Source organism: Salarias fasciatus, chromosome 7, assembly GCF_902148845.1.
Source record: "Salarias fasciatus chromosome 7, fSalaFa1.1, whole genome shotgun sequence".
NCBI classification, from domain to species: domain Eukaryota; kingdom Metazoa; phylum Chordata; class Actinopteri; order Blenniiformes; family Blenniidae; genus Salarias; species Salarias fasciatus.
In genome coordinates this window covers 4,296,570-4,309,862 of record NC_043751.1, presented here as the reverse complement: position 1 = coordinate 4,309,862, position 13,293 = coordinate 4,296,570, and the positions used below count along the sequence as shown (strand labels likewise).

The 13,293-nt window shown below is 44.1% G+C and overlaps 2 protein-coding genes across 5 annotated transcripts; one reads left to right on the top strand and one right to left on the bottom strand.

The window, feature by feature from the left end:
• Positions 1–2,341: 2,341 nt before the first annotated feature.
• LOC115391439 (patatin-like phospholipase domain-containing protein 2) lies at positions 2,342–7,625 on the top strand. The gene is made up of 9 exons (XM_030095703.1): positions 2,342–2,667; positions 3,745–3,977; positions 4,055–4,120; positions 4,203–4,412; positions 4,492–4,552; positions 4,627–4,818; positions 5,201–5,336; positions 5,473–5,529; positions 5,644–7,625. Exons 1-9 carry the CDS (start codon positions 2,478–2,480, stop codon positions 5,756–5,758), a joined length of 1,260 nt encoding a protein of 419 aa, XP_029951563.1. The 5' UTR covers positions 2,342–2,477; the 3' UTR covers positions 5,759–7,625.
• LOC115391437 (G/T mismatch-specific thymine DNA glycosylase-like) lies at positions 7,186–12,896 on the bottom strand. 4 transcript variants are annotated; one of them, XM_030095697.1, is made up of 12 exons: positions 12,766–12,896; positions 12,185–12,259; positions 11,059–11,225; positions 10,247–10,320; positions 9,974–10,210; positions 9,825–9,894; positions 9,516–9,651; positions 9,325–9,407; positions 9,134–9,228; positions 8,837–9,008; positions 8,483–8,635; positions 7,186–7,978 (listed from the first exon to the last, which is right to left on the bottom strand). In XM_030095697.1, exons 2-12 carry the CDS (start codon positions 12,241–12,243, stop codon positions 7,851–7,853), a joined length of 1,374 nt encoding a protein of 457 aa, XP_029951557.1. In that variant the 5' UTR covers positions 12,244–12,259; positions 12,766–12,896; the 3' UTR covers positions 7,186–7,850. The 4 variants fall into 4 exon arrangements, with proteins under 4 accessions (XP_029951557.1, XP_029951556.1, XP_029951555.1 ...); XM_030095696.1 differs by having other exon boundaries at positions 9,974–10,320; positions 12,185–12,243; XM_030095695.1 differs by having other exon boundaries at positions 7,187–7,978; positions 9,974–10,320.
• Positions 12,897–13,293: the final 397 nt, after the last annotated feature.

Sequence of the window (13,293 nt, the reverse complement as noted above, 5' to 3'; positions counted from 1 at the left end):
AGTGGAGGAGTGGAGCTGCTGACCTCAACTGGGGATATTATGGGAGGGTGGAAGGAATACTTCGAGGACCTCCTCAATCCTGTTGCCACGTCGTCCATGGAGGAAGCAGAGGCTGAGGTTTCAGAGGTGGACTCGTCCATCACCCAAGATGAAGTCACCGAGGTGGTTGGCAAGCTCCTCGGTGGCAAGGCACCGGGGGTGGACGAGATTCGCCCTGAGTACCTTAAGTCTCTGGATATGTAGGGACTGTCTTGGTTGACACGTCTCTGCAACATCACATGGCAGTCGGGGACGGTGCCTCTGGATTGGCAGACCGGGGTGGTGGTTCCGCTTTTTAAAAAGGGGGACCGGAGGATGTGCTCTAACTATAGGGGGATCTCACTCCTCAGCCTCCCTGGGAAATTCTGTTCCAGGCTACTGGAGAGGAGGATTCGACCGATAGCTGGACCTCGGTTCCAGGAGGAACAATGCGTTTTTCGTCCCGGTCAGGGAACACTGGACCAGCTCTATACCCTCCACTGGGTGCTCGAGGGTTCGTGGGAGTTCGCCCGACCAGTTCACATGTGTTTTGTGGACTTGGAGAAGGCGTTCGACTGCATCCCTCGTGGTATCTTGTGGGAGGTGCTTTGTGAGTACAAAGTCCGGGACCCCTTGTTTAGGGCTGTCCGGTCCCTGTATGACCGAAGCAGGAGTCTGGTCCACATTGCCGGCAGTAAGTTGAACCTGTTCCTGGTGCATGTTGGACTCCGGCAGGGCTGCCCTTTGTCACCGGTTCTGTTCATCATTTTTGATAGAATTTCTAGGCACAGCCAGGGGCAGGTTCGGTAGCCACAGGATTTTGTCTTTGCTTTCTGCAGATGATGTTGTCCTGTTGGCTCCATCGAACCCGGACCTACAGCATGCACTGGGGCGGTTCGCAGCTGAGTGTGAAGCGACAGGGATGAGGATCAGCACCTCCCAATCTGAGGCCATGGTCCTCGACTGGAAGAAGGTGATCTGCCCTCTCCAGGATGGTGGAGAGACTCTGGCTCAAGTGAAGGAGTTTAAGTATCTTGGGGTCTTGTTCTCGAGTGGGGGACGGATGGAGCGTGAGATTGACAGACGGATCGGTGCAGCGGCTGCAGTGATGCAGTCGTTGTATCGGTCTGTTGTGGTGAAGAAGGAGCTGAGCCGAAAGACGAAGCTATCGAATCGCTGGTCAATCTACATTCCGACCCTCATCTATGGTCATGAACTTTTGGTCATGACCGAAAGGGCAAGATCCCGGATACAAGTGGCTGAAATGAGTTTCCTTCGTAGGGTGGCTGGGCGCTCCCGTAGAGATAGGGTGAGGAGCTCAGTCACCAGGGAGGAGCTCAGAGTAGAGCCGCTACTCCTCCATATCCGTAGGGAGGCGTCCTGGGCATGTCCCACCAGGGAATACCTAGGACACGCTAGAGAGACTGTGTCTCGCAGCATCCCTGCTGAGACTGCTGCCCCCGCGACCTGGTCCCAGATAAGAGGTAGAAAATGGATGAATGGATGTCTAGTATCTTAATGTTGCTAATTTCTCTTTCCTCCTTCTCTTCTTGTTATTATTATCATCATTACTGCTGTCCATGTTCATACTACTACTACCAGATTATCAGTTATAACTACGAGCATTGTTGATGTTTTTGGCTCTTAGTTATGCGTGACTTGTCATGCATTTTTGAAAAATCAGATTTTAAGTTAAATAAATTTGTTTAGGTTTTAAAAGGCACAATGACTATGAAATATCTTAAGAAATACAAGCTGACAACAATAATATTGAGCTCATTCAATTAAATAACACAAGGAAGTCACTCCAATAGTGAGAGCAATAGCAGTCTGTGTTTATTCAGTGGTCCCTTATTTGTTTCACACAGTCAGGACACAGTGAACCCGTTGACACAATGCTGCTTTTGTTGAAGTGAAGTTCAAAATGATCTTTTATGGATTCTCTGATTGGACACATCAGATAAACAACGTTTTTGTTTCGAGAGCTCAAGAATTACAAAAAAATAATCCAATTTGGGGTATTTTCACTTTAATCATATTGAAACTATGATCTGGACAGTTAAAGAAAAACATATCTCTGGCAGTCAGACAGTTTTGCCATTGTTGAATGAACACTGCAAATGTCAGTTTTTAGTTAACAATTATTAAATACCTCCAGGGTGGCAAGGGTTAAGGAAATTATGAAAACAGGCAGTGTGCAGTTGGCCTGCTGTCAGTGAAAGGACTCAAGCTTGTTTTCTGGTTTAGAACATGTGACCTGTGAGCCTAGTAAGTTGCATAATACCTACCATGGCAATCTGAAGCCCTGCCCATTCCACCTATGAGCAACGAGGAAACAACAGAGGGACATTCTCTCCTGGAGGGACCCCAACACACAGCAGCCCCACTGAGAGAGGCGACCATGAAAATGATCATATCAGAGCTGCAGGTCTGAGTTTTCATCAGTGTCTAACAGAAGGATGACGTTCAACTGGCTGGAGGAGTGGAACATCTCCTTTGCCGGCTGCGGGTTCAGGAGTATTTACTATGTGGGAGCGCTGAGCTGCATCCTGGAGCGGGCCCCACACTTAGTCGATGGAGCCTCAAAGATCTGCGGAGCTTCATCTGGGTGTCTTGTAGCAGCAGCTCTGACTGTTGGGATTCCTATAGGTGAGTTGCATTTAATGAACGGCACCACCTTCTTTCTTTCTGTTTTTGTTTTTTTTTTTTTTTTTGTTAAATAACATTAATGTGGCTTTTTAAATTACTGTTTATTACTTTCATTCCTCATCACACTGTTTTTTTTTATTCCAATTGCAATAAATGTGTTTTTCTCTTATACATAATTTTTAATTTAGAAAACCAAACAAATAAAACTATATTTATGGGGTATGGTCATCAAATGTCATTCAAAACTAAAATAAAGTACTAAAACATAATCTAACTTGATCATGTTCATATCATGCAACATAAATCTTGTTTTTCTTCCAGTGTGGGTTGAACTCCACGACCTTGCATAAAGGTCAAGGATGTGCTATCTCCAAACAGTTGCTGTGAAGGATACTTGTAGGAAGCAGAGTAGGCAGGCTCAGTGACACATGCAGATGTTCACGGTCAAATTCCACAGGGAAAACAACAAATTGTTCCACATAGTGTTTTTTGCTTTTTCTGTTGCGCAACCATAAATGAGAACAATATCCCAAAAACAAACAAAAATAAAACCACTTTACAATTATGCAGAGATTAATTTTATCAACATTGTGAAGAAACAATAAAATTCAAAGATTATAAAATTGGAGAGCTTCACACGCTTCATAAATAGTCCAAAACTCCCATATTTATATATACGTACACATAAAAGACACATAAAGAGCTGATCAGAGCTGACAGTGGGATAAAACGGGTTACACCTCACACAAATACTTTATGAGGACTAATACATTAAATCCTGTTAATCTACTGTTCTAATGCTGAACCACATGAGTACAAACTGTCCAATCGTTGTCTGAAATTTCACACTGTAGGTTTTCTCCTGTAAGTTTTTACCTCTTTGTTAATTATGTCCTATGTTATAATGCATTGAAGCCTTATTTCTGCATTGTCGCCATAATGATCATGTTGGTGATTTGTTGATGTGTTTGAGTTTTCTCGTAGCAGAAATGTGGCAGGTCAATGAAGTTGCGTTGCCAAGCCACAGGGGATTTCTCACTCTCCCTGAAGAGCTTCTTGTGCATCGTCCCTCCTCAGAACAGCTCTGCGCCAACATTCTGACCACCGCCTCAGAGGCCAGAAAACACTCTCTGCGAGTTTTCCACCCGACCTTCAGCCTCCTGCGGACCGTTCGGGACTCCCTGCTGGAGGAGTTGCCCCAGGACGCCCACCGGAGGGCCTCGGGGAGGCTCTGCGTGTCGCTCACCAGGATGTCCGACATGAAGAACGTGCTGGTGTCAGAGTTCGACACCAGAGAGGAGCTCATCCAGGTCTGACCAGCCGCTGCGTCTCGCAGGGATTCAGACCAGCGACGGGAGTTTCTCACCCACATTCTGCACCTCTGCAGGTTCTCATGTGCAGCTGCTTCTTCCCTGCTTACAGCGGCTTCATACCACCATCGTACCGTGGAGTGGTGAGTCCAAAGTTGGATTTCTTTGACCGACAGACTTCGACAGTGTTTTGTGGTTTGCCATCTTCATCCCTCTGCCTCTCAGCGCTACATGGACGGAGCTCTGAGCAACAATGTTCCGCTGTGCGAGCAGAGAAACACCATCATCATGGCTCCCTTCTCAGGCGAGAGCGACATCTGTCCCAGAGAGGGCACGTATAACGCTCTGGAGGTCCACTACGGCAACGTCAGCATTAAGGTCAACACTGGGAATGTGCATCGCATCTGCACGTCCTTCCTTCCTCCCAGGCTGGAGGTGGGTCCACACTCAGGTCTGTCCCGGCTTTTCAACTCACAACTTTTCAGGCATTTACTCTTCCCTTCATCCATCCAAGATGTTGGCTGAGATCTGCAATAATGGCTACGTGGACGCCCTCTGCTTCTTGAGAGAAAGAGGTGAGTTCTTCCACCATCGGCCGTCAGCTCACCTGGTTTCCACTCAGCAGTCATCAGTCCGCTGTGTGTTGAAGGTCTGCTCAGAGCGCAGAATGCTCCCCACGCTGTGGCTGGAGGGAAATGTTGTGAGCTGGGGAAGAAAAGAGCTCGGACTGAAGAACAGACGAAGAAGAAGATTCTACTGAAGGGAAACGACTCTGATGAGGAAGACCACCAGTGGCTGGACCCTGAAGTCATACAGAACCTCCCGGGGTCCATTCAGCAAGGTGAGGAAGAGTCGGGCACAGAAATCATTCTGCCACTGACTTTAAAACTAACAGATAATTGCGAGTGCTCAAACTGAGCTCCAGTTTCGACGACTTCGTGTCACCTCATAGCAGATTTCCTCAAAGAGTTATCGGCTCCACGCGTATCTGTCCCTCTACAAATGACTGAGGCTGGTGTCAAACTGCAAATGCTTCGCACATTAACGGACTTTTAAAAAAGGGAAGTGCTGGAGCTGATCCTCTTACACCCTCAGGGGATAAACAGGGATATTGTTGAGTATGCACAACTGTCTGTCAAACAGAGCGACAGAGTGTGAATTCACCCTCAACACTGACTCTACCATAGATAACGGGACTGTGTGTGTGTGTGAGTGTGTGTCAGTGCTATGTGCGGCATGCAGAAACAGCCATGACGGCGTCGCTTGCTGGTCGCAGCTCATCGATCCGGTGAAGCTGATCATGTTTCTGCTGTCTCTTCTCATCCTGCCCGTTCAGATGACCGTCCTAGTCACTAAACGGTAAGAAGGCTTGATGTAAACCTCAAAGAATGATTATTTCTGCAGGACATGATGCACTTCTATGAACGACTTACTGTACAATCTACGCATATTAACACTTACTTCATGTAAAATATTGTTTTTTGGTGTTTTACAGACTCCTGATGTCTGCTGATCTCCACAGGCAGACAAGAAGGACCAGAGGCCTCATCAGGTGTCTATCATTGTTCAAATAACTCCCAATTTTTTGTCTTATTTTCACCCGTTTGCTTTCTGTACAGTGACTCAGTTTGAAGAAGCATGTCTTAGCTTTGATTGTATTTTCCAGTGTGTGTCCAGAGCAGGACTGCAGCAGTGGGTTTTCTGACTGTACCACCGAGACAGGAGGAGATTCAAATAGTCAAAGGGCCAAAGAAAGAAGAAAGCAGAAAAAGACTGTTTAGAAATCCGCCAATATTTACATGTGGAATTGAAACAGACATTTCTGTTTGGATTCTGGTTGTGGGGTTTTTGGATGACTGTACATATACTTCCTTTCTGTACATGTTGACCTATAAGTTATTACTGTGAAAGTTGTCTCCATATCAGTGTAACTGATCTGACAGAAATTATTAATTTAAGAGCTACCGTACATTTTTGTAAGATACTGTATGAACGCTTTAGAAAGAACTTGTACAATCCAATGTGATAAACTACAACGGGTCTGCTAGTCCAGACTACCGAGAGAACTTTGTTTTTGAGACTGTCAGTACTGCGTTTCACCCATGACCGCAATTTGAAGCATCTGCGGCAAAAACTGAAATATGACTCAAATTGTTGATGTAAATAATGTCTCCTTTGAGGGCTCTGGTCCATTTATATCAGTGCTGTCAAACATAAGGCCTGCAGAAGTCCCCATTCCAGCTGAGCAAAAAATTTCTCAAGAGTAGTGGACACAACACAACACTGAAACCAGTGACGCTGACATGACAGATAACTTCCTCATTGATAGAACTAGCATTAGCCTGAAAGTCATGCTGTCAGGACGAGTTTTTATAAACATGCACAATTTGACATGAATAAGAATAAATGTCTGGACCAGGAGTCTGCAACCTGCGGCTCTGGAGCCACGAGGCTCATCAGTCCCTCTGTAGCGGCTCCACGGAGCTTTCACAATATGAAACGTGAAAAGAGATTGAACTTTTTTTGAATATAGTTACACTCCACGGTACGGTTGAAAATGATTCATCACGCTCGGTTCAAAAAGGATTCAAAGAAATGTACAAGCAAAATTTGGAAAAATAGCTAAAACCACAAGAAGTGCGGAAAATGATAGAGTGTCTAAAAAAAAGTCAAATGTTTAAAATTTCTAAAAGGACATAAATACTGTTGGAAAAAAGCATGCAAAACTGGTTAAAAGGAGACAAAACCGTTTAAACGGCTAAAATTTCAAAATCATCAACAAAAAGTACTTGAAAACAGGAGCAACGATGTTAATCCAGTACAAAAATAGTTTATATTCAATAAAACGTTCACTACTCTGAACCCTAACTTCATAAGTGGATCATGAGATATTTTTTTTGCATGTGCATCAAAACTATATATGAAACTTCATGGGCTGCACTCGCCTCATATTAAAGGTTAAATACGCTTTGTGGCTCCAGAACAACGGAAAGTCACAAAAACGGCTCTTTTGGTTATAAAGGTTGCAGAGCCCTGGTCTGGATGAAAGAAAAAGAAGGCATTTACGTAGAAGCCCTTAGCATGCCAGCTCTCCAATGTGTTGTACTTTTGATGGTTTTCATATAATATATTCTCTGGAAAACATTTCATGAAAGAACGAAGGTAAACCGCTGATTTAGAAAAAGCATCATCAAGACATTTTAATTGACAAAAGTTTCATAAAACTCCTTGTGAATGACATTTCCGTGAACATAGGACATAATTCTATAATTACTAAAGCAATAAAAGTTGATAAGAGAATAAAATCAAACCCACTTTGAGTTTTGTAACATTTTGAAAGGCGTGTCCGAAGTCTTCCAGTGAGACAGTGACTCCGGTTTCCTCCAGTGGTCATTTTTGCATATGTACAGTTCATAGCACCATGAAGTGAGACGTTAATGCGAGCTGGCGGCAGACGGAGACTCGTAGAGGCTCACACTGCTGGAGCCGGCGCCCGGAGTCGCACCTACTGCCCAAACAGTAGATGTCCGTGTCGAGACTTACTGCATCGCGGTGCAGTACAGTACAGTACGAGGCAAAACAAACATTTAAATGCATGACCTCCTCCAAAGACAGTCAAGCATCATTGTCAAGTCCCTGATTTCACGTGTTTAAAAAGAGTGTCGTCAAGATGATTGCATGTGTTCACAAGACCACGGATGTAGAAAATAAAATGTACAGAAACGGCATCCTGCCAATTTTCTAAAAACAAATAAGTCCGTCTATAGGTTTATATTCCAACTGGACACTAATAAAAAGGTAAATCTAAAACCCAACACGGAGGCGGGGCGGCGAGCTGGAGGAAGTCTGTGCTCGTCGTGAAGCCGGTTCTCTTCATACGCTGCCTTCCTTTGGCGCTCCGCTGATGTCTGGGATCTGATCTGCGAACGACTGCGTCATCCACTGTCCGTCTGGGAGCTGGCCCTCGGCCGACTGTGACGTGGTCGCCTCCTGCGCGCCGTCTGGACCAGGTCAAAACGTCAACAGAGGTATTTTAGGCCCACCAAACCGCCAAGCAAAAGGACAAATTTCAAAGAAACAGTCAACATTTTAACACATTACTTAACAGTAGGAGACACAGCGCAACACTGAAGCTTGAAGTTGTCATGCAATATTCCCAGTCCAGCCCCTGAAATAAAATGTGCTTGACATCTCTGATGTTTATAGCAGGCCTTTCCTGCAGGAGCCTCTCTCTCTGGACAATGACAAATCATCAAATTCCCCAAAGAGTTTCCAAAATATCACCAAATATTCACAAGTTTCAAATTACCCTGTGTGACTCACACAGCTTCATGAGTGTATCGCCTGAATTTTAATTTCTTTCCTATAGTCAGTGTTAATGTTTCAAAGCCACCTCGAACCCCTGTGGATTTAGTTTTCACTTATTTATAAAGTCAAAAAAACCCAAAACCAACCTAAAGAAACCGCGAGGTCTCGGCATGGTGTAGAGGGTCGTGTGAGGTTACCTGTGCCTTTGTCAGCTGAGAACGTGCAGTGACCGTTGGTTTGGCTTTGGGGCTGATCGCCCTCAGCTCCCCTCTCGGTGTACGCGCCGCCATAGGCATCTTCATAACCCGGGTCGTACTGCTCCTCCTTGATGGCCAGCCTCTTAGCATCCTCTGTGAATTCAAATGAAACAACAAATGGTGGACGTGTTCTGATAGGGACCCACAAAACAGACGAAGATGAATAATCTGACTGGTCAGGTATGTGTGACTTATTTTAAATGAAGCGAGTCTGTTATGATCCCCAACATAAAGCACACAGCTCCCCCCATCTGCATGTTCTGCAGGGTCTGTTCGTAGCGTGAGCCTGCTTACCTTTGGCCAGCTGAAGGTCAAACGAGTACTGAACCTCCTCGATGTCGGTATTTCTTTGGACGCCCTTCAGCTGATCCCTGAGCTCCCTCAGCTTGATGTAAAAGTGAACTTTGTCCTGAGCACGCGGGAACTGGGCACAGCGGGCGCTGGATGAAGGCATCAGATATAGAGCCTGCAGACAGGAAGTGGACATCAGACTTCTCAATCTGTAACATTTCAGTAACAGTTCATCAGGAATAAAATAGGACATATTCACTCTGTAACAGACCAATGTGGTAAACAGGTTTGTGTTCTCACCACTTCACAGTCGGGGATCTTGTGTGGCTGCAAACCAAACTCTAACTTTGTTGGTTTTTTGCCAAACAGCTCTCTGCAGAACATTTCATAGATGCCTGAATGGAGAGAACAAAAGAAAATATTAACTGGATCATCAGAGGAAAGCTGGCGCTTTAGAACTACTGTTTTGTAGCAGGAGAGGGTTTTCCTACATTTTCCATTGAACACGGCGATGAGAGGCTTGAACTTCCGTAACTTCTCCACCAGTATTTTCCCTCCTTCACGCAGCTCTTTACTGGTAAAAGGAAAGAAAGTCTCATCTTATCTGTCAGATATTGCATTGTTTTGTTCTATGTCAGCCTCCGGAGCGTTGTTTTTGACTGTTCTTTCTTCACGTGCCCACCTGGAGAGGTCTTTGCTGCCTGGCGTCGCCCGGGCCACCATGTTGGTGAAGCCCATTTTGTACTTGACAGGCAGGGTGGTGTCATGCATGTGGTTCAGCTGCTCCTCGGTGAAGCCAGACAGGAAAAGGCATTTCCCTGAAATCAAAAAAGGGGTGATTCACTTTTTCATCCCTGAACAAAACAAATCAGAGAGTAGGTCTTAAGTTCAGAGAGACACAGCGTCTGGTCCTGCTTCACTACTCTGTTTATGTCTTTATAATCTTCACTAAAAACTACTACAAACTGCATGTATCCTTGTAATAACTTACAAAAGTGATTTCCAGGACCTGGAAACCATCTCCCAATGAAAGCCGCCATCAGCCCTGGGTTGATGCCGATCTGAAATAGAGCAGCAGACAACCGTTCAGCCCACAGGCTGAAATCGACTCTTCGTGACGAGCCGCTCAGCCGATCTTACAATGACGTAGTCCAGGTTGTAGTCCAGCAGGTCTGGTAGAGTCTTCTTCATGACCTCCTCCTCCGACATTCCCTTGAAGCGGTCCACTTTCCTCTTCACCTTCTTGAAGCTCTCGTCGATCTTCTCCTGTTTGCCGTCCGCCTGACCTTCGGCGCCCTTCTTGGGCTTCGGACCTGGTTTTGCTTTTGGCGCATTTGGGTCTTTTGGCGGCTTGGGGGCCTTCGGTGGCTTTGGGGCCTTGGGGGCCTTTGGGGCCTTGGGCGCCTTGGGGGCCTTGGGGACTTTTGGGGGTTTGGGTGCACCTGGTTCCTTGGGTTGAGCTGGTCTGCCTCTTTTTTTGGGCGGGGCTAAAGGAAGACAAAATAAAGGGAGTTTGTGTCAGAAGAAAAAGGGCTTAGATCAGCAAGTCACTGACCTGTGTGCTTAGCTGGCGTTGGCAGGATTGAATAAATAATGCTGAATTACACAATCTAGTTTTAGAAAATCAAACACAGAGCGACAAGACGATCGGTGGAGAGGACGGTCAAGTTCTGGCTGTGGCCTCAGGGAATTTCTAACAGGAGGCGTGGCAGCGTTTTGGCTTTCCGAGGTCGGAAAATGAAAATGGTGAAAAAATAACAGACAAGACCAAAGAATCCACAAATATTGCAAATAGCATTTGATTGTCTACTGAAGAAATTTTCTTCAGTTTATCTTATGTGAGATTCATTTTAAATACAGTTACTTTATTTGATTTTTGTTAAGAAAAAAGAAAAGTAAATGAACCTTAGCTGGTGCCTTACAGTAGTTACTGTACCCACCTTCAGAATAAAGAGAAGATTAATTTAATCAATCTCACGTAACACAAACTCCACCCAAACCACTGATCTACTTAAAATCCCATCACAGCACCAAATACTAAACTTTTTCCTTGCTTGTCTCCATCATCATTCTAATGCACACACCATCACAACACTTTAATCCAACTTCATTGACAATTCCGAACTGCTCAGACGCACTGCTGGTGTCCCAGTTAACATGAGGCACCAACCCAACACCTATCTCGATACTGTGAGCACTTGTTTCTGTAAAAGCCATCACAGTACGTTTTGCGGGGTTGGCTGGCTCCTGCTGATCCATCGCGGGCTCCGGGTTGGCCATGTGTGCCACGGCTGCCTCTCCACTCAGATCTGCTGGGTGGGGAAACTGATGGTTGGGGTGGAAGTTGGAATATTGGGCCCGGAGGGCGTTAAACTGCTGGGCAGACTGAACCCTGTGACATTTATAAGAGCAAAAAAACATGTGTGAAAGGTTAATTTGACAATCAGAGTCGCAGTGAGATGTGCTGTGGGTTTAGAGGAGAGTTAGAGCAATGATGCAATAAAGAATAACCCCAATCACATTTAACAGGGTTTTTTTGTACTTTAGTGTTGCACACTTCAGACTCAAGGCAGTAAACGAGTATAGCATTCTCTCCTGTATATGAGCAATCAAGCAGAAAAGCAGATTCAGCTCTAAAAACTTGTAAGTCTGTTTTAACATCGCCTTCTTGATGAAACATTACGATTGACATAAATAATAAAGTAACAGAAACCAGACCTTCATCAGCATATCCAGAAACACACATGAACATATCTCAATCAGGACTGCTTCCCTGATCACTGATGATGTACTCGTACTTTCACTGGGATTCTTTTTGATGTCCTTCTACATTTAACTGTACATTTGATTACAGAATATAAACGTAAAAGAGTACCGGTAATTAAAAACTAAAAATAATCTGCATGACAGGCTATATTTTAAAACAAAGCACTATGAATACTTTTTTCATCAAAATTAGGTCAAGATTTCATCAAGATTTTAATTTTTCTAAGATGGTTTATTCCCTTTTTATTCATTATTTTGATTCTGAATGAGTAAGCAGACTTTTATCACGCTCTTCATGTACAAACCTTTGTTTCAACCTTGGCTGTGTGAAACAGCTTCATAAACAAATCTAGAATGGTATATTATGGAAAAACAGATCACGCATCCCTGGACTATAAGACATGAAACCTCAATGAACTATGACAACAAAGCACACAGTAAATCATCCATCTCCTGACACATCCCACACAAAAACAAAGATGATAAAATATGTCAAAGGGTGAAATGGTGCACATGCTTTCATTTCATGGAGTCACACTTCCAGTTTGTGTTAATATAGGTGACTCCTGTTTGGCGAGGACTCACCACTGATGAAGATACTCCGGGGAGACAACAGGTAGTGATCCATTCAGCTTTTCCTCCATCTTTAGGGTGGTTTTACTTAATTAGATAAATCAATATGCATGTTGAGGGTACATACAGTAGCTATTGGGGGTGACACAAGTTCATTTGAATTGCAGTACATGGAAGTGAAGGCATGTGCCAACGCATAATGTAGTCAAAAATGCCAAGATGCAATAAAACATAAAGACAGAAAATTAAAAAAGTGAAGAAAAAAAAGCAAACTCAGAGATCAATGAATAATTTCACCTGCTTCAGTGCTATGCTAACCAACAAGCTAACCCGATGAGAAAACACTTAAATAAGCTATTTTCACATATTTCACTGGCGAGTAATGCTGAAATCAAATATAATTTAATCTATGAATAAATGACGACCACCTTGTCTGTAAATAAGATTATTATAGATATTTAACAGCAGTGCCACAATGCAGCTAATGTTAGCCGCCAGCTAGCCGCTCCGCTAACTTAGCACGGATGAATAGTTTCATTCCCAGTTGGATTTCTCCCAAAGAGACTGAGCACAGTTTGGCAGATAAAACGTACCTGTTGCGGGCAACGTTTGAACCGGTGTCTCCTGTGAATATAACAGTTATTTTTCCATATAATCCCGCACTTCTATTCACAACATTTGACGTGCAACTGAGGCAACAAAGACATGACAACCCTGCCGGTCAACTTTGACATCGGAACATCCCAAGTGTAAAATATAGGGGTGAACAGAAACACTTCATGTAAACGCAATCCATAAAAAATGATAAAACACTAATATTAAACCAGGAAATATCTTTAAAAACATATATCACATAGTCTTTTGACTTTTATGTGTATAAAATAAAAGACGTGCGGGAAATATCACAAATACAGAATACGTACACACCTATTTTGAAAATAGTATAATCTACTCGGCTTTTAAACTCAGCCAGCGTAGATGCACGCTGCTTCCGATTGGCTGCTTGTTTATTTAAAGGGCCATTGAGTTTTAGTTCAGCGCTATCAGATCTCCCTTTATTCATTGTCCGATGTTCATTCATTCTTCCATTCGTCTGTTCACTATATCTTGAGGTACAGCAA

Coding starts and splice junctions, on each gene's coding strand:
- LOC115391437 (XM_030095696.1), bottom strand. CDS start 12,243: ATGGAGGAAAAGCTGAATGGATCACTACCTGTTGTCTCCCCGGAGTAT. Junction 9,895..9,973: donor ACAACCTGGACTACGTCATT/GTAAGATCGGCT, acceptor GCTCTATTTCAG/ATCGGCATCAACCCAGGGCT. Junction 9,229..9,324: donor CGCCGTGTTCAATGGAAAAT/GTAGGAAAACCC, acceptor CTCTCCATTCAG/GCATCTATGAAATGTTCTGC.
- LOC115391439 (XM_030095703.1), top strand. CDS start 2,478: ATGACGTTCAACTGGCTGGAGGAGTGGAACATCTCCTTTGCCGGCTGC. Junction 3,978..4,054: donor CCAGAGAGGAGCTCATCCAG/GTCTGACCAGCC, acceptor GCACCTCTGCAG/GTTCTCATGTGCAGCTGCTT. Junction 5,337..5,472: donor ACCGTCCTAGTCACTAAACG/GTAAGAAGGCTT, acceptor GGTGTTTTACAG/ACTCCTGATGTCTGCTGATC.